At 37.6% G+C, this 26,582-nt stretch overlaps 1 protein-coding gene across 1 annotated transcript; it reads right to left on the bottom strand.

Moving 5' to 3' along the window:
* Positions 1 to 120: 120 nt before the first annotated feature.
* Positions 121 to 26,582, bottom strand: LOC134804564 (GRIP and coiled-coil domain-containing protein 2-like). Its single transcript, XM_063777670.1, has 15 exons — positions 26,437 to 26,582; positions 24,457 to 24,571; positions 23,604 to 24,047; positions 21,035 to 22,684; positions 20,852 to 20,948; positions 20,313 to 20,602; positions 17,225 to 17,415; positions 16,549 to 16,965; positions 15,942 to 16,069; positions 15,601 to 15,766; positions 14,579 to 14,803; positions 13,859 to 14,061; positions 13,365 to 13,521; positions 7,718 to 7,826; positions 121 to 4,974 (listed from the first exon to the last, which is right to left on the bottom strand). The coding sequence occupies exons 1-15, from the start codon at positions 26,455 to 26,457 to the stop codon at positions 4,916 to 4,918; spliced, it is 4,272 nt and encodes a 1,423-aa protein (XP_063633740.1). The 5' UTR covers positions 26,458 to 26,582; the 3' UTR covers positions 121 to 4,915.

The following is a 26,582-nucleotide window of genomic DNA, read 5'->3' as shown; positions in this document are numbered from 1 at the left end:
GCTTTCATAAGTAATAGTTACTTACTGATTTCTAAAAAGCGTTTTTCAATTAAAAGACATGGCAAGATCGCTTACCTTCTTTCTAATGCTAAAAGAAAACGAACTATAAACAAAACAAAATTCTGAATTATATAAGTGTTTTATTATTTATCTACATATAAATAAATTTATTTATAAATCTATTTCATCTACATTTCTTATAATTATTTAAACAAACTGGTTAGTAGTATATTGCGACATAAAATAAAATAATAGAAATTAAATAAGGGCTCCACTTTGTCTGTGAAGGACACATTTTTGACGTAAAATGCTTAAACATGGCAACAATTTAGTATGATTTTTTTTTAGTTCCATTCTATTTTCTACTATTTTATGTCCCACTGTAGTAGGTATTTCCTTCCGAAATATAGTTGGTCAAGCAGATCTTGTCAGTAGAAAAAGGCGGCAAATTTAAAAAAACCGGCCAAGTGCGAGTCGGACTCGCACACGAAGGGTTCCGTACCATTATCTATAAAAACGGTCACCCATCCAAGTACTGACCCCGCCCGACGTTGCTTAACTTCGGTCAAAAATCACGTTTGTTTTATGGGAGCCCCACTTAAATCATTATTTTATCCTGTTTTTAGTATTTGTTGTTATAGCGGCAACAGAAATATATCATCTGTGAAAATTTCAGCTGTCTAGCTATCACAGATCACGAGATACAGCCTGGTGACAGACGGACGGACGGACGGACAACGGAGTCTTAGTAACAGGGTCCCGTTTTTACCCTTTGGGTACGGAACCCTAAAAACGTAGGCGCGAAGGGATTTCGTCTCATATAAAATTTGAATTTCGCGCCTTTTTCTACTGACAAGATTTGCTTGACCATCTATATGTAATGACCTCCTACATTTGACACGGAGGCTTGGAACAGCCAATCATAAGGCCTCGGTGTTTTACATTTTACTCGTAAAGACGGGCCTATATAGGCACTAAGAAAGGGGCCAGTACAGCGGTGTCACGCACACGAATTCGAGCCAATCGTGCAGTCTAACGCCACAACGCGATTGGTTAATGAGTTAGTATCACGCGCGCGATTGGTCGCAACTAGTTGCGTTAGACTGCACGATTGGCTCGAATTCGAGAGTGACACCGCTGAGTTCAGCGCACTAAGGCTAGGTAGTTAGCCTTAGTGCCCGTCTTGTGCCCGTCTTTTTAAATATAAGTCATCTGTGTTGTATATGCAGGAGATGCACTGCCGTATTTATTATACAAGTTTGCTCAAGTTGTTGTTTAGGTACCTATATTGCTTAGGGTGGTATTCCATCTGTCCAATATCTTAGTTCAATGTCATTGCGTCTCACGTCTATAATATTTACCATTCAACCTCATCCCTTCTATGCATCTTTTCTTCTTCTTCAGTCAAATGTTGAGTCAAACCCACTAGCTAAAGTGAAGAAACAACTTAAAAATTTCAAAATCATCAATGTTTGCAAATAAAAGAGACCATTTCCGTGCGGGTGTGGTGAAAAGTGAACCAACCGAGTTAATATATTCTAACAATATGTCTTACGAAATCCCCATGTAACCTAATTCGACGCTATCCTAATTTAAAGAGAATTATAATAGAAGCAAGAAAATAAGAGCCAGAGACTTTTTAGATAATAGTTTGGCTCTCCGACAATAAGGGGATTTAATTCCTTTTCTTGGGGTTTCTACAACGTTAAGACCTTATTACCATTATGGCCTACATGTTTTTATTAAGTATGTACCTACTGAAAATATATATGCTTAATATAGTATGCGACGAAATATAAGTTCATTAGGAAAAAGAAAATACTGGATATTGTATCTGAATCTAAATCAGTATGCATAAGTAATTATCGACATAAACCTAAATTATAATTAATGTTTATTTTTAGTGGTAATAGTTTGCACATCATATAGAATCTTGAGTGTGAAATGCACGAACAACGCCTGAAGCATTAACTTCGAGGCGAACACAATATTTTAATGTAGTAATCTAGTAATATGCAATTAAAACAGATTCACCAGGCTGACACTATACTTGTTATATTAGGTAATACAGACATCCGGTTCCAAACTTGATGGCATTTATTATTCAAATTAATGTTTATTATCATTTTTGCCATTGAAAATGATGTCACTGCTTAATGACCGCGATCATTTTAATAATGAAACAAGTTTGAATAGGCACCTATTAATATTCGAGGGCAGGGGCGTATTTACCCTAGGGCCAAGGGGGCCATGGCCCGGGGCGGCAGGCCGCGGGGGGGCGGCGAAGCCTCGCGGCTTTTTCTGGGCGCCTTTTATAATCAAACTTAGCTATATTTTTTATTATATTTTAATTGACATTTAAGGGGCTACCCCACGCCAATGACCTTCGATCTGAATCCCTTAGTTTTCTAATGTTTTTTGTAGCTTATTATATTAACAGCAACGCCTTTAAGCAATATAGTATCCCATATTTACTTCTAAGTTCATTGTCTTCGAGATATTTGGCATCAAAGTTGAACAATTTTAGGCTAAAAAACTGGTTTGCTGGCCATAACTTTTGTGTTAATTAGTTTAAAATTAAAACCCTGGACACGTTTTTCGAGACGTAAAAGACGAACCCAAATATTTAGATTTCGTACATGTAAGATCCTTCACTGCAAACTAGATAAGTACGAAAAAAGTGTTTTTTTAGACAATGTTTAAAAAATTCATAAAAAAATTAGTATTTTTTTTTTCAAAATCCGGTGGACAAAACCGGAGATAAAAGATCGAAAAACCGATAACCTTTTGTCTTATAATTCTATCTGTAGTGCAAAAAAAGGAGATATACGATTCAAAACATGTCAAAAATCCATGAAAACCTCGGGTAGCCCCTGAAATTAATAAACAAACGATATCTACCAACAAGTACCTAAATTAAGCAACATTTTCGTTCAAGAAGTATTAGTACGGCGCAGTGCCGGATTTACCACTAGGCTGAGTAGGCTGAAGCCTAGGGCGGCAGATTTTAGGGGGCGGCAAATTTGGGTCAAAAAATATTTTATTTGCTGTAAAAATTAAAAAACAAGCATTATTTGTCGATTTTGCCGCCCTCTGTCATGTCAAGACCCATTATATTGAGACAGACAGACGGCCGGACGGACAACAAAGTGATCCTATATGGATTCCGTTTTTTTCCTTTTGAAGTACGGAACCCTAAAATTTTTACCTACTATTTACTCGAAAAAATTTCGCGCTCGCTACGCTCACGTTTTCACTTACCCACCAACATTATTTGTGACCCATCTGACTACATTCGGCGGTTCTTGTGTCTTCGTGGTATTGAATCTCACTAAATTGTTCCGATCCCATGCCGAAACTCAGTATAGATAGAGTGCTCTCGATATCAGATACAAATACAATACTTTTCATGACTTTCCAGCACCACAGAATGAGGGATAATGGCACGGCCTGTGAAATACGCATCCCTACTACTGTCGTCTGCATAGCAATGATTATCATTGATATGCAGCAATGACAGCACAGAACCTAAGTGCAACGCCAGCGATGTCCACACTATCGGAGCAGCTTCCGTCTACTATACGGCTCATATGCGTCTACCGGAAAAAAAGCTAGCGATCCATTTGTATAACATAGTCCCTCGAGCAGACTCGATGCCAGACCCGACCGAACTCCTTAGCTATATCCAGCCTGACTGCCAATGCCTCACCTTGATTCTCAATGGCCTAAACCCATGCAGTACCCACCGGTCACCGATCAGATCAGGCAAATATAACGAGGTCGCATCGTCATTGAGTGACAAAAACGGCCCATACAAATCTGTATCTAGAATAGTGACATTAGTGACGTCACCTTTCTGCACTCAAAAGAATAAAAAATTATCTACGTTCCACTATCAGCGAAGAGCGCCTGAATAGCTTATCTCTTCTTAATATAGAAGCTGAGCTGACAAACGTTTTAAATTACGACAGCGTCATTGATGATTTTGTCAACCAATTTGTACATAGGAAAACAATGTAAATGTCTATGTGAGTAAATGGTAAATGTTTAGTTTTTTTTATATTTCACACCCCAAAGATACTTTTGTTGCAGGTTTTTTTTTCTTAAATAAAATACTTTATCGTCACTGATGAAGGGGGGCGGCAAATCAAAATGGCCCGGGGCGCCAGAATTGTAAATACGCCTCTGTTCGAGGGGTCCATTAATGCACTACACAGTAATAAATTCCTTAAATAGTATAATTTAATGAGCTAAATTTCGCAAATAAAATATATAACAATGATAGAGTAACTATTAAATACAAACTGGTAAAGCCAAATAAAATATAAACGGTCACGTCATGTATGTTGTAATGTTATGTGTGTTGTATGTCCTTTCACACAAATATGATTTCCTGAACTAAAAACGAATATAATACAAAACAACTAAGTATAATACTTAAAGAAGTTAAAAATTCATACAAATACCTATATGTTACGATATACATATGTACGTACTCGTAAAGATAGTATAAAGCACATTTTTATTACATTTCTTAAATAAAAATAGCAATAGGAATGAAAAAGTTTGTGTTTTTATAGTTTACCCTCTTAATCCTCCTTATTTCGTGTTCAACGCGTTATTTCATTTAAGAACAGTAATTATTCAAGTTATAATCATATTTAGGAATAATTAACTGGAGGAGACTGGCGCGGGTAATCGAGACACGTCAGGCGGCTAGCATAATTAAGTAAGAGTACATTATTTCTCGATCAAACAATTATTAACTGCCAAAATTACATACTTTTGAAATTAATTTCACTGATACCTACAACCAATGTAACATTTTTTATATATAAAGTATTTAATTTATTTGTTTAACCTTTTTATTTTTATTTCTAATTTCATCAAAGCATACGGCTACAAAAATACAACGCTATTTTCCCCCAGGCCAAGGCAGGTAGCTTCCCCAGCCTTTTGGATTTGGATCCATTCCTGAAAAAAAAACAGACAATTTGTAATGAATACATGTAAACTGATGAGGTATAGAGCGTAATAAAACAATTTTCTTAATTCATATTAGAATACGGAAAGGGAGACTACGAAACCCTAAAAATAGACAGTTTTTAACACATTCACTGCCCCCAACGCACATGTGCATTCACCGTCATACAAGTTTGTTCCTAGGCCACGCCCCCTGGCAGTGAATGCGTTAAACAAATGATTGTACTGTTATTGGGTAGTATATTATTGTAGTATAATGTAATATATGGTAGTATGTTATGTTTTTTTAGTTAGTGGAAAAAATAGTAGATTGTTAACCAAGGGTGGAAAGTGAACTATTTCACCCGAGATATTTTGGCGCTCGAACGAAGAGAGAGCGCTAATAGTTCGAGGGTGAGATGGTTACTTTTACCCGAGTTAAACACTCTACTTTTCATTTCGACTATGAGGAAAGTCAAACACGAGAAATGTAGGTTTATTATTCGTAAGTATATTTCTTTAGAACAAATTATTAACAGATACATAGGTAAACCACATTACTATAAGTCACTCGAATCACTTGAAATAGTAGATTGTACACTATGCCCTTGGGCATAAAGTGACCCATTTTTACCCGAGGCAATTTTTTGGTCTGAGCGAAGCGAAGACCAAAATAGTAGACGAGGGTAAAAATGGACATTTATGCCCTTGTTGTACACTCTGCTTTTCACTTCGATTGCGAGGAAAATAAAATTATATTTTTCACGGCAATTTACACCAAGAAATTGTCGTAAAGCGAAAGAACATAATACATAACCAATTCCCGCCAACTAACTTTTTAAATTTTTTTTTAAATTTTCAACATGTGATCAGAGTTTCAGACGCTTGGTTTTCTGCCAAGTCAAACATTTCGGAACATTTTTGAACGATAATCGACTCCTATTTTATGTGATTTACTAAATTTAATGACAGAAAATACGGATTTCTAATAAATTGAAGCAAAAATTTAATAATATAACAAGTTTTGTCATCTACACAATTTTATTGCTCAGTAAAATTGTGCAATATGTTTTACCTGTTTGGCTGTTGAGACCGATTACCTTAGTCTTAGAAGAAAATTTTACTTTTATGCTCTAGAGCATAAAATGCGATTTTATGTCGTCTACGCACGACATAAAGGTGCACTTTTTGAGCATGAGAAGTGAAAAATCCATTTTGAACCAGGGCAAGTAATGTCTCGATAGTTTATTTAGTACCAATACCTATTCCCGCCTTTTTCTAATTAGTTTTTTTTCTATTTTATTATTTTTATAGTGTGTTTACTGCCAAAATATTTATTATAGTGTATGAATATATTTATTATAGTGGTAGAGTGGAGCACGAGAGTAATCTAGTTGGCCTCTCAATTAACCGAGCAAAAACAAAGGTTATGATCGTAGACCGAGCTGGACAACTCACACGAACAGGAGAACTCTCTGACTTACAGTTCGTTGGTGAATTTGTATACCTGGGGTCACTACTTACTAACGAAGGAGGAAGCGAGAGAGAAATTCGAAGGAGGACTCAAATGGCCAAATCTGCCATGAGTAAGATGACACGAATATGGCAGGATCGAAAAATCTCGAACAACACCACGATGAGAATCATAAGAACGCTGGTCTTCTCGATTTTTCTCTACGGCTCGGAATCATGGACAATCCGGTCAGCGGAACGCAAGAAAAAAGAGGCCTTTGTGCTGCTGGAGACGGATGCTACGTATCCCATGGACAGCCAAGAGGACAAACGTCTCTATCCTCCAGCAGCTTGGGATCCAGACAAGGCTATCCACCACCTGTTTTAAAAGGATTCTTAGCTATTTTGGACACATAGCCCGCCGAGAACCTGACAACTTGGAGAAACTTGTAGTTGTTGGGAAAGTAGATGGCAAGCGGCGACGTGGCAGATCTCCTGCTCGGTGGTCGGATCAGGTCTCTACCCTTACAGGCCTCACAATAGCAATCGCCATGAAGAAGGCCGAGAGTAGGGTAGGATGGAAGCGATTGGTGACAGAGGTCATCAGAAAATTTCAAGACGGACACGACCTTCAGCAATGAAGAAAACAACTAGAGAGTGTATGAAAATTCTACTACTTGTATTTAATATTTAAATGTATAAAATAAACATATATATTTGTTAATAAATTAATATAAATGACAATGAATGTTTATTAAAATATTATCATTACATTACATTCATTCATTCAGTTTCACTTTTTTTAAGGCGCGTATAGGCCGTTTCAGACACATCCCAATTTAAGATCGGATTGTCTATGGTTTTAGATTTTTTTCCGATCAAAATGTAAACGGCGCCAATTTCAGTCATGCGGAAGCTAATATGAGAGCTTTTAACTGAATAATATGGCATATATGGCTGTTAGCCGTTGCTCGAAGCAAAAATTAAAAAAAAATTACTTTCCACCCTAGGATGGGAAATGCAATTTTCCACCTGGTTATCAGCCTATGAAAGGTGAACTTTCCGAACAGGAGAGATGAAAAATACTTTTTAGTTAATTACAGTACCACGCCGTACAGGGCCACCTACATTAGTTGCTAAATTCGAAACACGAATGTCTTAGACTTCGACTGCAAAACGTGTACAATCAATAAATCATCGATATGAATTACCTAGTAATGCCCTTACCGGAATTCGAACCCGGGACCATCAGCAGGATGTTTACCGGCCAGCTTAAACAGTAGGTACAAGTAGGTAATGTTACCTTTAGCAACTGCCTGAATTTTGCTCGTCTCGTCATTGGTCAGCGACAGGATCTTCTGCAGCACGGGCACCAGCCGGCTGCGCTCGTCACCCGGAGGTAGCGTCAGGAACTAAACACACGACACTATTTTTATAACAACAGTAGATAGTATTATGAGTTAGAGCTAATACAATACAACATTCCTTATTCCACACCTCAGTCAACAAAAAAGAGCGACCTCTTCCAGACAGCCTTTGGGTGCGTGACGAAAGAAACCAGATAATAGTTACATCGTACATATAAACTGAATATGTAATTTAGACTCTTACAGGCTAAAGGCGTACAGACCCGAAAACCTATAATGCTCAATGATATATAGTCGACGTCAAAGATATGTTTACACTTTTGAACCTTATGCCTTTGTAATAAGGCGAAAAATGTAAACATATCTTTTCATATCTCATGCTCTGAAAGTGGGTCGTTGTTGTTCTAAAAGGTGCGCAGAAAGTGATACGTTTATGCTCTAGCGCAGAAAAGTGGTGTACTCCTCTGCGTCCCCGTCCCATGAACAACTGGGTGGAAACAAAATGGAAAAATAGTGTCTTTATTTCCTCGTCTGGAACAATTGGTAATTATTTAATTTTACAAATCCCACGTTGATCCTTTTTTTATAAAAAATGATGTAAGTAATTTGTTAAAAACAAATTATTCTTGATTTCTTTCGTTGAATTCTATTTACTCGATTTCATAAAGCGGGAACCAAAAGGAATACACCAAAAATATTTTTTTAAACCTTACGCTTGTGTAAATGAGCAAAGGCAGAATCTTATACAGCCACAGTTAAACGTTTGTACGATATTAAATTGGTTTTTAAAGTTATTTAGAACTATATTCATTAAAATAAAATAAAATACAAGATAAAAGTTTCTTATATTATTAATTAAATTGTTATTTAATATTAAAAATACTTTTATAATATTATGACGTGGTGCGGCGCACCATGGTCGCGGTGCGGTCTGGTAGTCTGTTGCGGCTTTTAGAACGAAAAAGTATAAAATTAAAAAAGTACGAGGCAATCCCGCTGATTTTCATACTATAATGAACAAATTATTTTAAAATTGTTGTAGTTTGTAAAAAAATGTGTGTTTTCGTAAATATTGCAATCTAAATGATTTTCGTTAGGGGTGATTAATCTTCACGCATGTAAAGTCTCCGATTGCAAGTAAGTCCTAAGGAAAAAATCATGGCCGTAGGTTTGTTATGTACTTCAATTACTGATTTTACGAAATTGCCTTGTCTTGTTTGGTTTCCTCGCATTCGATATGAAAAGTAGAGTGTTTAACTCGGGTGAAAGGCACCGTTTCTGTCTCGGACTATTGGCGCTCTCACTGCGTTCGAGCGCCAAACTACCTCGACAGAAATGGGTGCCTTTCAACCCTTGGTTAACAATCTACTATTGACGTCGACTATACAAAGCTTTGTTTGTGTGTTCTTTACAAGGTATTGCAAGGCGCCTGACGGCCTTTGAGTCGTGAAGACTTGCGACTCTTGGTAGGTGGTGATTATCGATTAATAGTGGTTATTTTATTTTGGTCATATGTGGTGTTTAGTGTCACACGGTAGCAAAATTATTTTCGTCTTAGGTGTTCACACTATTAAAATCCCTCACTACGCTCAAGATGTTATTTTAGAATTGTGCACTTTGTTCAGGGTTCAATGTATGTCCTATTCGTAAATCATTTTGCTCCCTTGTGACACTATCTTCTATGGTGGCTCCTATTCAAAAAAGTATGTATGTTGTATGAGTAGTACCTACGGCTGACCAAAAAGGAACAGACTAAAGGAATCACGAGCGCGAATATTACTAGATGGAACATATACAATAAACACGCCACATTATATACCAATTTCAAGTCATACGCAAAGAGTGGGCACTCTGACACGCTTAGGCTGCGTTTCGACCACAACACATATCCCTCGCAACGCATCCTCGTACATCTCTGGTAGAAACGCACTCTTAACCTTCGTCAAACGGGCAGTGACTGGTTACATTAAACTAGTACATAACGCGAAATGAGTAAAGGTAATGTATATTGTATATCTTCTAAATAATTATTTTCTCATTACAAAAACGCTACATTATCAATTTATCATTTATATCCATTAACGAGGTTAACGAACTTGATCCAATACATTTTCTAGCGATTAACGTAGTAACTCGTAAATCACGTTAAAAATCGCAACAAGTCTGGATTACTTCGGACCAGCTTCGGACGTTGGAACTACGCTATCGCTTACCTATATGTGACGTTCACTGCAAATGGTACCTTATGGCGGCTGGCGCTTACATCGCATAGCGCCACAATAATATTGGAGCGGCATTAATAATAGCGTAAGCGCCAACCGCCATAAGGTACCTTTACATGTGGGACGTCACATATACATAATATAATGTCGGCGGCAGATCGTAAAAGCCGTAAAAGATCATGAAATTTCTATTGAAATTCCGGATGAGACTGAGACTACTTATATTCATTAATCATCTCACATCTGGCAGTTATTATGGGTTATTCCCACTAGTTACCACCAAGTTGTTACCAGTGGTAACTACTGGGATTTTTTTTCCCACCCTTTACCACTGGTAATTACTGGGAAAAAAAAAATCCCAGTAGTTACTACTAGTTGGTGGTAACTACTGGGAGTTTTTATTCCTAGTAGTTACCATTGGTAAAAGGTGTTTTTTTTTCCCAGTAGTTACCACCAAAATTTTGTTAGAGTTCAACACTAATAAAAACAGTATAAATACAGGTTGTTTTTAGGGTTCCGTACCCAAAGGGTAAAACGGGACCCTATTACTAAGACTCCGCCATCCGTCCGTCCGTCCGTCCGTCTGTCTGTCACCAGGCTGTATCTCACGAACCGTGATAGCTAGACAGTTGAAATTTTCACAGATGATGTATTTCTGTTGCCGCTATAACAACAAATACTAAAAACAGAATAAAATAAAGATTTAAGTGGGTCTCCCATACCACAAACGTGATTAACAAGCTTTTATTAGGTCGACCTGTATGTAACTATTAACTATGTAATGGAATCTAAGGTAACTAATTTAACCATCTTCCAAGGATCGTAGCGTCATGAAAATTGGCAGCTGTATGTAGTTCTGATGACAATAGAATAATATGGTACTGTCGAACTGATCTGATGATGGAGACAGTAGGTGGCCATAGGAACTCTCGACCTGTACGTAACTAACTATGTAATGGAATCTAAGGTAACTAATTTAACCATCTTCCAAGGATCGTAGCGTCATGAAAATTGGCAGCTGTATGTAGTTCTGATGACAATACAATAATATGGTACTGTCGAACTGATCTGATGATGGAGACAAGAGGTGGCCATAGGAACTCTGTGATGAAACAACGCAACCTAATTGTGTTAGGGATTTTTAGAATTGTCTCGATGAGTATTAGTTGTCTGTCGTAAGAAAAGTACAGTCAGCGATAAAAGCTTGTACCAAAAATGAAATTTTTGCCAAAAACTTATTTTTCACCGAAGTTAAGCAACGTCGGGCGGGGTCAGTACTTGGATGGGTGACAGTTTTTATAGATAATGGTACGTGTGCGAGTCCGACTCGCACTTGGCCGGTTTTTTTATAGTCATCTGCAATAATTTGCGGGGTAAATATGTAGGTCATACTGAACAACTTTTACTATGGAACCAATATCGAAAAGGCGAATAAAAAATTTACTCTCCCATACAAATATCAATATCAGGCTAGCCAAAATGTATGACATAGCCAACTTTTATACACACATCAAAATAAATTTATGCTTAAATAAATTATTATAAATTGATTAGTGTTTCATTTCAGTAAACTGCCTTGAAAACGATCAAAAATACTAAAGCATAAACTGTTTAATTACCTAATAAAATCACTTGAAAAATAATCTAAATGGATGATTAAATTTATCCTTACATTCACATATTAGTTTTTGCACTTGTACCGGTTAAACTGTTTTAATATTTTTGATCACTTTTAAGGCAGTTTACTGAAACACTAATCGACTTATAATTATTTATTAAAGCACTCTATATTCATACTATACTATTTATTCTGTTTTTATTAGTTTTTAAATTATACAAAATTTTGGTGCTAACTACTGGGAAAAAAATTCCCACCTTTTACCAGTGCTAACTACTGTGAATTATTTTTCCCAGCAGTTACCAGTGGTAAAAGGTGGGAAAAAATTGCCAGTAGTTACCACTGCAGTGCACTGGTAACAACTTGGCGGTAACTAGTGGGAATAATAGCCGTCCAAAAAAAATACATTTTCACCTCAGCAGTGCAAACAAGGGTACTTTGTTAAGTGAAATAAAACGATATTCAAGTGACCATTATATTCGAATGTCAATTCTACATGATGGGCCTAATAGAAGTTCGAAATATGTACTTGGATTTCATTTGCTCTGTCCCTTTTTACAAAAAAACGTTCAAACGTCATTCGACCGTATATTGACGGTTCATAATAAACTCCAGAAAAAGTCAGAAAGCACCGTTAAAAAACGCGTACGAGTAGAAATGAATTCCTATTTTTCGCACTTGTATCGTAATGTACTATTTCAGTCAATTTATGTTCGTTATCCCCATATTATCTCACTGAAAAGTTTATTGTTAGAATACCCTAAGAAACCATGGGTGAAAAAGTGATGAAGAAGGATTACATTTTTTCAGACTGTATTTTTCCTTCTAATATGTTCTCACTGCTGAGGTGAAAAGTCGTATGTACTACACGAGATCAAAGTTATTTACACCTCGTGCGGTTTTGAGTCCCTCACTACGCTCAAGATTGTAAATTATATAATCTTTCGCTTGCACGGGACTCAAAATAAGCACTCGAAGAAATATCAAACTATGCTCGCTTGTTGTATTAATAACTATTTCCCACGCCATACTTGTACAACATACTTCCCCCGCCACGCACTTCGGACGCCAACTTTCTGTAGGCAACTGGATAAGTGACATTTGCAGCAATGGTGCAAGAGAAGACGAATACGACTCAATGTTTCTTCCCAAATTGCTCCGAAATCCACAGTTTACCAAAACAGACAGTCTCTTAAAATTAAAAGGCTTTGGACTAAAGCTAACGGGAATGATTTCGCCTTCCTATGCTAGAAAAATTCCTTACGATGTAGGAAGATATGAATCTTATTTATTGGTTGAATTCTAAACTTTTTAAAAGTTGTAATGGCAATGGCCATGTCAAATGAAGGCACAGGCCCATTAAACCGCCAAACAGATGATTAGTACTAATTATTATTATGTTGGTACCGCGACTATTTAGCTGTCTCAAATAGGTTGGCGTATTTTCGGTAGAAAAATACACTTCTATATTTTAATAAAAAAAATAAAAAGGCGGCAAAGCAAATTTTTTCAATTGTTTCTACTTTTTTCTGTGATCTGTAAAATATTTCTATTATATTTACATTTCTTGCAGCATTTTTGAGAAAAGCACTATATATGACTCGCCTGGAAGGCTATTAGCTGGCTTCGGATTCAATTAAACGGACTCAGCCTGCAAGTAGCTACTTCCGAGCCTCACAATAATGTATGTACTATTAAATAGCTCCGCTCCATCTACAATCAGTTTTCACCGGGCCCCCGTACCTTGAGCGTGACGTTCTTCATGTACTCGGCGTTGTGCGCGGAGTTGCCGGCGGCGCCGCGCACGCGCCGCAGCTCGCCCTTCAGTAGCTCGCTCAGCTGCGCCATGCGCGCGCACTCCCGCTCCGACTCCGACAGCAGGACGGTCACGTGTTTCACTCTACCAATACAAATTCATAGTATTAGCAAAGAGAATAGAGTGTATGAAGAGTTATTGTCAAAGTAAATTATGTAGTCACTGTGAATTTACTGCCATCTTTCGACAGATATTTAAAACATTTAGAACGCCATGTGACTTTGATCCTTATTCTTTCACAGATATGTTATATTTGATAAATATCAAAAAGTGGTGCGATCTACTCGAGACTAGGCCGAAGGTATGGTACCATCTTTTCGAGCGATGGCGCCATACCTTTGGCCTAGTCCTCCTAGGAGGCCTCCTCCTCAGGCACCTTCGCTCTAGTGCCATGTACCTGCCGTCACCAGTCGCTACTGACCTCTGCTGCTGCGACATCAGCTTGCGGCGCAGGTCCAGGATCTCCTGGTCCGGCGTGAGGCCGAGGGCCGCAGCGTCGGAGGCCTCGTCCTCGGGCACGCCTTCCTCCAGCAGCCGCTCCAGCGGCACCGGCGAACGCGCGCCGCCTTTCGTCCCTTCGGCTTTGTACTTTGATGGTGGTGGCGATGGCGCCGACTCTGAACCCTAAACAAACACTTATCATTACTAAAAGCAACTAAAATGCATATTTCACGAGGAAGGATCCCTGTGATAAAGAGATAAAGGCGGACTTCTGTAGGAGAATCAGTAACTATTTGGTTGTATTAAACAGGCGATAAACGTGACCTTCGCAGATCATTATAGTAATCAATAACACTCTAAGACGTCGTTTCAAGTTCAACTAAAATAATCCCTTACAGGGATCGGCAAACAGTTGAAGAAAAGTGCGAACAGTAGAACTGATCTTCAAAACGGATTAAAATATGTTTTGCAATAATTCGACTAAAAATTACGCGAGTACCCCGTTTTAAAATAATTATAATATGTTAAAGGGCCACTAAAGTTGATTTGAGTAGACAAAATCGACAATTTTCCATTGGTTGGGTGCCCTGGGAGAGCCACAATTGAGCCCTATCCAAACCTCACCACCTGAACCTATCCAAAGAGCCTGATGCGGCTCACGAATGCATAAGACAGTCACCAGTGGAGCCCAGGAACCAACCTCTCCTTCTTCTCTCGGTATCATGGACACATTTATATCGATCTCCGAGTCGCTGTCCTCCTTGGGTATGACGGGCACGTAGTTGCGGTTGTCGAGGTCGGGCAGCGGCAGCGGCGCGGTCTCCTGCGCGATCGTCAGCTGGTTCCTTAGCTCGTCACACTCCGCGTGGTGCCGCGCCTCCATGTCTGCCATTTGCGTCTTGTAGCATTGTGTAAGTGTTGATACCTGAACATATACAATACAGGTATAAATAAACCGTTGAAAAGACAATGTTTGCGATACGAATTTTGTAAGCGTAAAGGTCGTAAAGCATTACAAAAAGAGTGTACACAAAGAGTGTTTTGCGTACGAGTTTCTTGCCCAGACACGACTCGGTATCGTTATAAAAGCAAGAATAACAATCATTCGAACTACCTACGTAGCGTAAATATAATTATTATGTATTTTAAATAATTTTTTTTTTTTTTCTAACTCACGGATGGCGGTAGTCATCTCGCCCTTGAAGGTAAATGCCTCCAAAATTAAAAAAATAGTGGTGGTATTCCAGAATTGTAGGTATGAGGATAGGTAACTTTTTATGGGGCACAATAATGGCCATGATATAATATCTTATTTTTGGATTTTTCTTTTCTTATACTGAATTTTTAGGATTATAAAGTGCCAAAGAGACTTGAAATGTGGATTTGTTTATAGTTTGTTTAAGAGGGTTTAATAATTATCTCGCTAACGACATCTGTCCATAGACTAGGAATCCTCTAGACCGAGTTTAGAGCAATTATTTCATGAAACCGATGCTGCCAAAAATATGGGGGTGCGGGGAACGAGGTGAGCGAGGTCCCGTGCCGTGACTGGTCCGTTCAAAGACACGGACGTCACACAAAGACACTATCGACGATAAAAATGGAGTAAAACTACCGTATGCGTGGCAGAGGGGGTAGAGCTACTATGCTCAGTCTGAAGTGTCACTCAGCTAAAAAGACACGAGGTTGTTTTGTATGAAATTATAAACAATGTATGTGTACTTGTAGCTTGTGGTGCGTCCGCTCGGTTTCGAGTTGGTGGGTGAGGCGCGCGAGGTCGGCGTGCAGCCTGGTCGCCCGCTGCTGGGCCCGCGCCAGCTCGCCCGCAGACTCCGCCACGCGCCGCCGCGCCGCCGTCGCCTCCTCCTCTGCCGCGGAGCACTGCGACCTGAAATCAATGTACACCGGGTTTGAATGAGTTTAAAGGCCAGTTGCACCAACCATAAGCGTATTTATCGTACACATAGCCAAAACGACGCAAACCGAACTTCGCGGACCACCAACCACCTGAAGTGCCACGGAAATGATTGTATGCAATTAATTATACTTTTACGAGTACTTACTGGACGGTCGCCAGTTTAGACGTAAGGGTTTCAATGTGAGCCTTGAACGCAGCGGCTTCTTCCTTCAGCCGCTCCTCCTGGCTGTGATCTACTGTCTGATTTTGTCGTAGCACGGCTTGAGCTCTAACCTGCATCAAATATTTATTTTTGTATATTAGTAAAAAAAATTACATCTATAGTTCGTTTTTTTTAGCTTTAGAAAAAGACTACGCGATCTTGACGTGTCTTTTAATTGAAAAACGCTTTTTAAAAATCAGTAACTGTTACTTATGAAAGCAAAAGAATGTAAATAATCATATATGATTCATAATTGTTACATATTTGCCGTGACTTATTTTTCGCTTTTGAAAAATAATTGTTACATATTTGCCGTGGCTTATTTTTCGCTTTTGAAAAATAAGTCACGGCAAATATGTCACAATTCAATAAAAAGACAGAAGAAGATTGTTTACCTTTTTACTAATGCTAAAAAACGAACTATACCCCGAGGAAACATGTGTCAGCAGCCGGTATTCCAAATGATCGCAAAAAAACAGTAGCATTTCTTTGTAAGTTATTTTTTCTAAATCATCATTATTTATATCTTTTCTAAAAACAAATACCTCACCTTATAACTAGCATGTTCAGTCTTCAAATCCTCCAACTCAATTTTTGTGATATTCAATTGGTCATTTAGTTCAGCGCACTTGAACTCTATTCGTTTCATTTTGTTATTCAATTCCGCCTTGTCCTGGCCGAGACTGATGATTATCTTTTCTTTATCACTCAGTAACGAGGTAGTCTCAAGGTTTGATTCCTCATTTTTCCGCTTCTCGTCCTCTACTTCTAGCTCTAATTTTGCAATGATGTTATTTTTTGCTTGAATGATTTCGTCCTTTTCTTTTGACTCGTCGATAGCATTCTGTAATTCCTCTCGGATCAACCGGTTCTGTGTTTCTTCAGCTTTTATTTGTTCTTCTAACAGATTAATTTGTACTTTCATTGAGGCGATGGTTCCTTCTTGCGTATCGATTGTAGACTCCATCTGAAAATGAGGCATATTCGCCATAATGTACTTATTTATGTACTCATTATGGAATACATTTGTCTCCGCCCTAAGTGACTGCCGCCATACATGAGACGGGGACAAATGGGAATAAGGGATAAATTGAGAATAAGAAAAACCAAAGCTTTTATAATTAAAAAGTTAAATATTCACACGTGTTAATAAAAACAAATACAAGCAGGGTATTTCAAATATAAACAAAGAGTATAAACTTGATTGTTGCAAGTTGATACTTCACCTGTACTATTTTTTTCTTGTTTTCTTGCATCTTTGAAGTTAAATCTTTCATTGATTTCTCATAATCTTCCATTTCTAGGCTGAGAACATCTTTTTTCTTAACATCGCGACGAGCTTTATCCAGGCTTTCCTTTGTAGCCTTGTGTGCCTCTATTTCAGCTTCTAACCTCTGGTTTACACTTGCAAGTTCGCCTAAAACAAATATTAACTAATGCTTTATTCTTATGACAAGGACCTATTTCTCATTTAGTATAATATTATTAGTCTACCAACTCGTATAAATAGGTTTAAATGATAACACAATAAATAGTGTATACCGTTCGATAAACGAGCCCGGGTGTCTCGGGTCCCGGGTTAGACGGTCAACCGTGCATGAACGTGATAAGCGCATACGCCCCACAAGTTGGTCGCCCAAGCAATGAGAAACAGACCTTTTGGGATGACATGTATGACCTACTCCAGTCAATACCACCAGACGAGTCAATCTACATAGGCGCGGACTTAAACGGTCATGTAGGAAGCACAACAAACTCATACCACAGAATCCACGGAAACCCACGGAACCCTTAACTCAGAGGGCGAAGCCATTCTACTGTTCGCTTCAACGTACGACCTAGCCATCGTCAACACTTTTTTCACAAAATCAGAACAACACCTTGTAACCTACAAGAGTGGAGGCAACAACACTCAAATAGATTATATATTAGTGAACCGAGCAAATTTAAGGCTGTCCAGAGACTGTAAGGTGATTCCCGGGGAACCCCTAACATCACAACACAGAATCCTGGTTGCCGAATTTCTCTTGAGAAAACCTGTAAAAGTGAAAAAAGATAGAACAAAAAAATACGTTGGCACAGACTTGAGCGAGAAGAAGGACAAAAACTATGTAGCGAAATCGCAGACCACTTCCCTACTATTAATGATGCAGGTAGCGTCGACACCATGTGGGTAGCTTTCGAATGTTTTTGCAATGAGAAAGCAGCCGGACATCTGGGCATATCAAAAGGACCCTAAAGTAACAACAAGGACACGAGCTGGTGGAGCGAAGACGTAAAATAAAAAATCGAGCAGAAAAAAGTTCTCTTTAAGCTGTGGCAACAAACAAACGACGATAGTGATAAGAATTCGTACAAAGATGCGAAAAAGGAAGCGAAGCGCGCCGTGGCGCAGGCAAAAGCAAGTCGCGATCACGATATCTACGCGAAACTAGAAGCGGCTACCAACGACAGGGAACTTTTCAAGATAGCTAGACTCAGAAACAACGACAGCAAGGACCTGAAAACCGTTAAGTACATTAAGAATGAAAGCGGCCAGCTACTCACCTCAGATAAAGACATCCAACAAAGATGGAAGGAATACTACTCTCAACTTCTAAATGAAACGTATCCCCGCAAACAGCCTATTCAACTAACGGCAGAAACAGTAGGACCGATTCCGTGCATAACAACAGCCGAAGTACAAGCAGCTGTTAAGGCAATGGCAAACAACAAAGCTACGGGACCCGATAATATCCCTGCTGAGCTGTGGAAGAAATTAGGACTGGATGGTGTAGCGTTCCTGACCAATTTGTTCAATAAAATTCTGGCCAATGGTATCCCAAAGGCATGGAGGAAAAGCTTAGGTAGCCTTTGGTCCCATTCTACAAAAATAAGGGAGATATTAGGCTGTGTGGAAATCACCGCGCAATCAAATTAATATCACATACCCTTAAAATTTGGGAACGAGTAATAAACAGGAGACTGCTTGAACTCACAGAGGTCACAGAAAACCAGTGCGGTTTTGTCGCAGGAAAGTCGACCACTGACGCCATCCATACCATAAGAATCTTAATGGAAAAGTACCGGTACAGAAGGTGATCTACATATGGTGTTCATCGGCCTAGAGAAAGCCTTCGACCGAGTTCCAAGAGACTTAATTTGGCAGGCATTACGAGCACATAACGTACCAGAATATTACATCACCGTTGTCAAAGACATGTACAATTAAGGACGTGACAACAAGAGTACGTTGCCCAGCCGGTGTAAGTGATGATGATGAATTCGAAGTTAAGGTCGGTGTTTACCAGGGCTCAGCGCTGGGTCCCTTGCTCTTTAATCTAGTAATGAACCATCTAACCGCGAAGTTGCAACGGCCGCCCCCCTGGGATCTGCTTTACGCTGACGATATAGTACTCGTCAGCGAAAATGCGGAAGACCTACAGCAAATACTGGAGCAATGGAGAGTCGCGCTAGTGGAAGCCGGATTGCGAATCAGCAAACAAAAGACCGAATACGTACACTGCAATTTCAGCGGCAAAAGCAACAGTAACACCGTTAGTCTTGAAGGCACACCCCTGAACAGGGTCGACTGTTTTAAATATCTAGGCTCAGCTCATCACCACCGACGCAACTGTTGACACAGACATAACCCAACGAATTAACACGGGATGGGTGTAATGGAAAGAGCTAACAGGAGTATTGTGCGACAAGAGAATGCCTGTACACATTAAAGGCAAAGTTTATAAAACCGCCGTACGACCAGCTCTAACGTATGGCGCCGAGTGCTGGCCCCTCAAAAAACAACAAGAGGATAGACTACATGCCGCTGAAATGAGGATGTTGCGCTGGGCTGGAGGTGTAACGCTGCTAGATCGCATCCGAAATACCCTCATCCGTGGTAGCTTCAGGGTAAAACCAATCCAAGAGAAGCTAGTGGAAGGTCGACTTAGATGGTACGGGCATGTAATGCGTCGCCCACCCGAGCACATGACCCGACAAGTACTTGAAATGTTTCCGGTGCCAAAAAGAGGAAGAGGAAGACCCTGCCAAACATGGATAGCCACCATAAACAAGGACATGAAAGATGCAAATGTCACATCTGAGACAACCCGGGACAGAGAGTCCTGGCGAAGAAGGACTAGGAGAGCCGACCCCAAATGATGGGATAAGGCTAGGCGAAGAGAGAGAGAGTTCGATAAACGAGCACACGAAACGAAAAACAAGATGCCGACAATATCGAAGACACATGTACGTACTCATACCACCGTAAACGCGTCGTAAGCATAAGCTCTAGCGATGTCGGTCCTTATACTGCGTTGATAATAATATTACCTTTAAGTAGCTGTAATTCACTCGTAGAACTTTCCATTGACTGGACAGAGAGAGTGAGACTTTGGACTTTTGTCTCGAGTTCAGATATGAGAGCCTGGTTTCTTTGTTCCTGCTGAGTCTGGTCCGCGTCCCCGTGATCGACCTCGTCATTCGAGGCTACCATTGTTTTGGGAGTCTCTTCAAGTAACTTAGCAAGTTTCTCTTTTTCTTTTTCTGCGCTTTGCAGTTGCATCATGGTTTCATTCAACTTCTTTTTTAGTTTTAAAGCAAAAATTCGTAGCTTCGTGTACCTGTAATTTATTTTCGTAATCAATCATATTAAATTATACTTTAATATAGATGGTCAAGCAAATCTTGTCAGTAGAAAAAGGCGCGAAATTCAAATTTTCTATGAGATTATATCCCTTCGCGCCTACATTTTTAAAATTTGCCGCCTTTTTCTACTGACAAGATCTGCTTGACCAAGTATAACTCTAAAACAATACTCAATTCGAATAAGTGTAGTACTCGTAACTAAATGAATCAATACAATTTCTTACTTTTCCTCAAAAGTTTCATCTAAATCTCGCATACGGGAATATTCTTCAGCTTTAGATATCGTTGAAGTAGACATATCTTCATTACTTATGTCCGCAGCTAAAACACAAATTTGACAGTGATTACGGTATATTTAAAAACAAAACAAAAAATAACAAACGAATTAGTAACATGCACATATTCACCAGAACAAGACTGTTGTTTAAGTTTCTCTATTTCTTCCCTTAAAGCCAAAATTACAGCTTCTTTTTCAGCCAAGCTCTTTATTGCAGTTTCTCTGTCAGATAATAACTTCTGGCTTATGTCACTCTCTTCAGTAGTTTTCTGTTTTGCATTAGTTAAATCATGTTCTAACACTCCTATTGTTTTACGAAGTTCGTCTTTTTCCTGATTAGAGATATCCCTGTCTTTTTCTAATGTATCTATTAACCTCTCCATTTCACCAATAGCTTTTTGTAATTTAGATATACTCTCACCACGTTCTTTAAGTACTTGATTTATTTCTTTCATTTCGTTTAGTAACTCTGCGTTTTCCGTTTTATAACTGGAAATTTTTAATTTTGCATCTTCATTTTCAGCTACTAGACTATCAAACTCTTTTAGTTTCGAACGCGATTCTTTAACTTCGGCTATAAGTGAAGCATTTTCCTGTTTGTACGCCGACAATTTTGTTTCCAACTTTACAATATCTGTTTGCAAAGATACATTTAATTCAGACATATTATCGGACTCATCTTTGGGCTGTTCTAAAGATAATTTCAGAGTTTCAACTTCTTCCTTTAATAATCCATTAATATCGACCATACTTTCATACTCTTTTTTCAGTAAATCATGCTGCTCTTGAAGAGCTGCCACTTGACATTTTAACACACTGACTTGCCCATCTTTTTCAGATTTCGCACGTTCCTGTAAAATTTCGTTCTCTTTCAGTAATTCGTTAATTTTTAAGTTCAAATTATGTATATCATTTTGCATTTTTTGTACTTGACTGGTTAAGGTATTATTTTTCCCTTCTAATTCCAGAGACATGTCCCTAGCATTAAGTTTTTCTTTGACTAGTGTAGATTTTTCACTTTCCAAAGCTCTTATTTGTAATTTCAAATGTTCAATAACTTCATTATTTGTATTTTTTTTCTGTAGCTGGTCAATGAGTTCAGAATTTTTGGTCTCTGTCTTTTCCAATTCTGTGTTCCTGTTTAATAAAGCTTCATATTTTTCTCCTAATTTTTCCAGTTCACGTTTTATGTTATCACTATCTTGGATATTATCTTTAAGAGTTTGTAAATGTTTTGTTAGTTCATTGTTATTTTGTTCCAAATTACCTTTTTGATTTTGTAATTGGATAATTTGGTTTCTTAGGGCCTGAACTTCTTCTTTTAACATAGGTACAGTAGCATCACAGTCTGTTACACTCGTCTGTTGTTTTAATTGCTCCTCTAATACGGCTAACTTATCTTTTAACCTATTATTTTCTTCATTAAGCTTTTTTAACTGGCCATCTAAAACGACGGAAGCCGCGATAATGTCATTTTGCCATTTAGGAATGTTTTCTGAATATTCTTTAACTGTTTTTGATAATATGAATCTGGAATTTTTAAGTTGAGATATACAAGCAGCACATTTAGATATTTTATCTCTGTAACTTTTTAATTTAATGCTAGATTTTTCTTGGTTGATTTTTTCATTCTCATACAGTTGTGTTAACTCCTTTATCTTATTTTCATATTCAACTGGTTTATTCTTATCTTCATCAGTGTTTACTGATGATTGAAGTTTACTTTCTAGATCAGCAATTTTGTCGTTAAGTTCTTTAAATGTTGCTTCAAATGCAGATTCTGTAATGAAAAGTATAAAATATTACGCACATGCAAAAAAAAAACATTAGTAATTTTAAATATTTAGTTAGACTCGTCAAAGAAATACTGCTAGTAAATTACAGTCATTTACAGAAAACCGCAACTTTTTGGTAGTGCCACATTACCCTCTGTACAAGGGTAACCTCGCACGACCAATTCAGTTGCTCAAACATACAACTTGGCATGCATGTAGTTTGTGTAGCCAAGAAAAAATAGAAGGGAAGCAACTTGTCTATAATTAGTAATTAATAGTGGGTATTTCCCGCACTTTTGTGTCCCATTTTGCAAAAGTTACAATAAAACTGCCAGTGAACAATATGTTCTTCATTAAATTCTCTACAAGTGATGCTTATAAAGTATGTTGCTAGGATTTGTAGTTATCAAATTATGCGCGGTGCAAATGTTGACGAGTGATTATGTTCTGCCATACATCATAGTATGGGCAACCTGAGTAACATAAACCAAGCAAGAAAGGCTTTATAGTCAAGATACAGGCTATGGGCAGGCAATGACTGTAATATTGCAATTAATGTTGATTTAAAGTACATCCCTTGAAAAAACTATGCAGCTATATTTGCTGGGCTGATATCTCCCACGTCACCCTTACCACACTAAGGACTTTGTAACGGAAATGAGCCAGACTAAAGATAAGAAAAAAAGGTATATACCTCAGGCGGCTTAGCACGGTCGCGTTTTTATCCCTTGTCACCATGCCTGTCACGTTCTAACAAGTACGTAAGTGCGAAAGGGACGCGCATAGTGATAGACGATAAAAATGGAACCGTGCTGCGCCCACAGGTCAGAAGATTGTATGATAATGGCAATAGGTAACTAAAATAACATTTTGATTATTACTACCTATTAATTTTTCATTACTCTAAGTTGGACAATTTCTTACCTGACTGGAGTTTTTCTTCTAACACCTTTAATTGTTTTCTTTGCTGTAGTCCAATATTATTGAACTCTTCTATCTTTGTTTCCAACTCAGACAGCTGGTTAACAAGCTGCTCATTTTCCTCCACAAGTCTAGTATTTTGTCTTTTGAATGATATATTTTCACTGTCGAGGTTGGATAACTTGATAATTGAGTCTGCGTATTTCTTTTCTTTTATCACTAAATCTGCTTTGTGATTTTTTATTTCTTCCTCATACTTTATACACTGTTGATTTAAATTTTTCAATTTATTCTGGGCAGACTCAAGGTCAGTTATGTAGTTAAGTTTCTGCTCAGTAAGAGAATTAGCAAGTTCTTCAAGAGTATGAATTTTTTCATCATATTGTTTCTTTGAGTTTTCATATTCCTGTTCTTTCACTATATATTGGTCTATTACACCTTGAAGCTCTGTAATGTAAAGAAATATTTGAAATCATATTACTAGAATGATATGTTAAGTGATGTTCATGATTGTGGGTATACATAATATCTTTTTTTTAATATCCTATATTTTCTCAGACACTGAAAGCTTTTACTTTAAAATTATTTATATTCGATAAAAAGTTTAAAATTCAATTAAGAATTTAGGCAAAAATATACCATTACCTTATCCTATCTCCAAATTAAGCTATGGAGCAAAAAATTTAAAACAATGATAGAAAATAATTCTTTACATATAGATTAAATGAAAACCTATAAAAAGCATGAGTTGATCTTACAAAAAAATACAAACAAATGTGTGATGTACACAACCCTTAGGGTGTGAGACCGACTCACACTTGGCCAGATTTTTTATTATGATATTTATGATACTCACCTTGCTTGGATATCCTTGCTTTTTGAGCAATTAGAAGCAAGCTTTTACATTTCGTAATCAGTTCCTCTTTGGACAGTTCGTCAAGAGAATTTTTCTTAGAAACATCTTGTTGCATCTGAAAATTGATACAATTCTGCAATGATAGGTAAAAATGAAATATTACATTCATAAGTACCCTAATTGTATTCTTACACAGCTGTTTAGTAGCTACTAAGCACATTTTTGTAAACTTAACCCTTACCTAAAGAACCTAGAACTAGATAAAATGGAAGGAAGGGGCACCTTCTGCTTATCAACAAAATAGGTAATTTAATATCTATAATAAGAACCCCCTTTTTAAAAATTAAATAGTTGTTAGAGATTTGTAAGTAATTATAATTTTGTGTTCTACATAGCAAGTATGATATGGGTTTTAGTGTGCCACATATTCACTTGATTGCCACATATTGTCATATTTTCATATGAGATTAATATTTAATTAGTTTTCTTCTAAACAAAAAAAATACACTGTAGCCAAGTTGTTTAGTTAGTATGTCATCAGATGACACCCAATACTCACAAATTCCAAAAATAATATTATACTAAAATCAACCTTGTTTGATTACTAGCATATGGGCATTTTCATTTAACTTGTACTTTAACCCTTGGGACGCCTAGTGCCATATCCGTACCAGTCCTGTCAACTGCCGGAGGGTCTTCAATTTTTGTACCCGTCAACTGCCTAGTCCCAGATCTGTACAAAGTGTCTCAACTGCCTTGTGCCTTATCAGTCACCAAATTTATTGTATTATATTTTTACAATTTTGAGATCTAAACACTTACAAATAGAGTTTTATATCATTTGCACAATATCACTTTTTTTTGATCGCGGCAGTTGACGGGTACAAAAATTGAAGACCCTCCGGCAGTTGAGGGGGATGGGACGGATCCGGCACTAGGCATCTGACGGGTACAAGTACGTTTGTCGGTTCGGCGTTCCAGGGGTTAAAGCATGAGTTAAGTCGTGTTTCAGTAACGTCTAACCGTTACATTCCTGACAAAATGTATGGGATTTGACATTGACCATCAGTTTTGTAACGATTGCTAACCGGCCGTTAAAGGTGCACAGTCAAGTGAAAAAGCCCATATGGTTTAATATTATTATGGCTCTGAACTAGTGGTAGAGTAATATTTGGTATTGGTTGTCACCTGAGAATGTGCACATTAACTAGTAGTAGACAAATGTAGTCTGCATGTTTCTGCCCTTAGCAGCATACAAAAGATTACCACTGAAAAAATATGTATAGAGCCCATATTAACATAATTGCAGATTTCTCTTCTTACTTCAGAAACTCTAATATGTGTGGGTCTATCAATCATGTCTGGATGCAGTGGCATTCTTTATCATGTTCTAGGTTTCATTACAGATAATAAACATGGACATACTGTTACTAGATTACTATTATGCTCATTTTCATCAAAATGCAAGGTAAATAACCTAAAATACTATTTAGATTCTATTTCTTTCTAATAACTTAATTTAAAATAAATTTTAAATATAGGAAGGCTCCTTGAAGACAAAAAATTGGGTAGAATTAATTTATACTAAGGATTTTTTTAGGTTTCTCAATCCCGCGGTGTATTTTAATTACATGAGCTCACTCCATTTCTTTTAAGCATCTTTCCACTGTTGTTTGAAGATACTATATATTATGTGAACCAGTAACAAAACAAGTTTTAGAGTGTAGCAAGCGGAATAATCTTTAGTCAGCAGAGTCATGAATTGTTTGCAGATGATTTGATGACTACTTAAATCTTACATACAAATCAAGTAGATCACATTAAACTATAAAAATAGATTCGCACACAGTCTCACCAAAACATAGTTTAAAATAAAAGGTTAATTACTATTACTAAGTAAAAATAATTAGCGAAATACATAAATTAGTCGTGGCACTAGGTGGTTGGTAAATACAGATATAAAACATTTTAATTACGTACCTTAGTTTCCGTGTTATCCATGTTTATAATTATTTTGATTTATTTATTTCGTTTCATAATCGAAGTATACTTAGTCAAATAATAAATAGAATAGAATACGAATAAGCCAAATGTACACGAAATTATGACAATAATGCATAGACCTG

Source organism: Cydia splendana, chromosome Z, assembly GCF_910591565.1.
Source record: "Cydia splendana chromosome Z, ilCydSple1.2, whole genome shotgun sequence".
In the NCBI taxonomy this organism is placed as follows: Eukaryota; Metazoa; Arthropoda; class Insecta; order Lepidoptera; family Tortricidae; genus Cydia; species Cydia splendana.
Note: the sequence above shows the minus strand (reverse complement) of the source record. Positions and strands in the feature narration are given on the sequence as shown.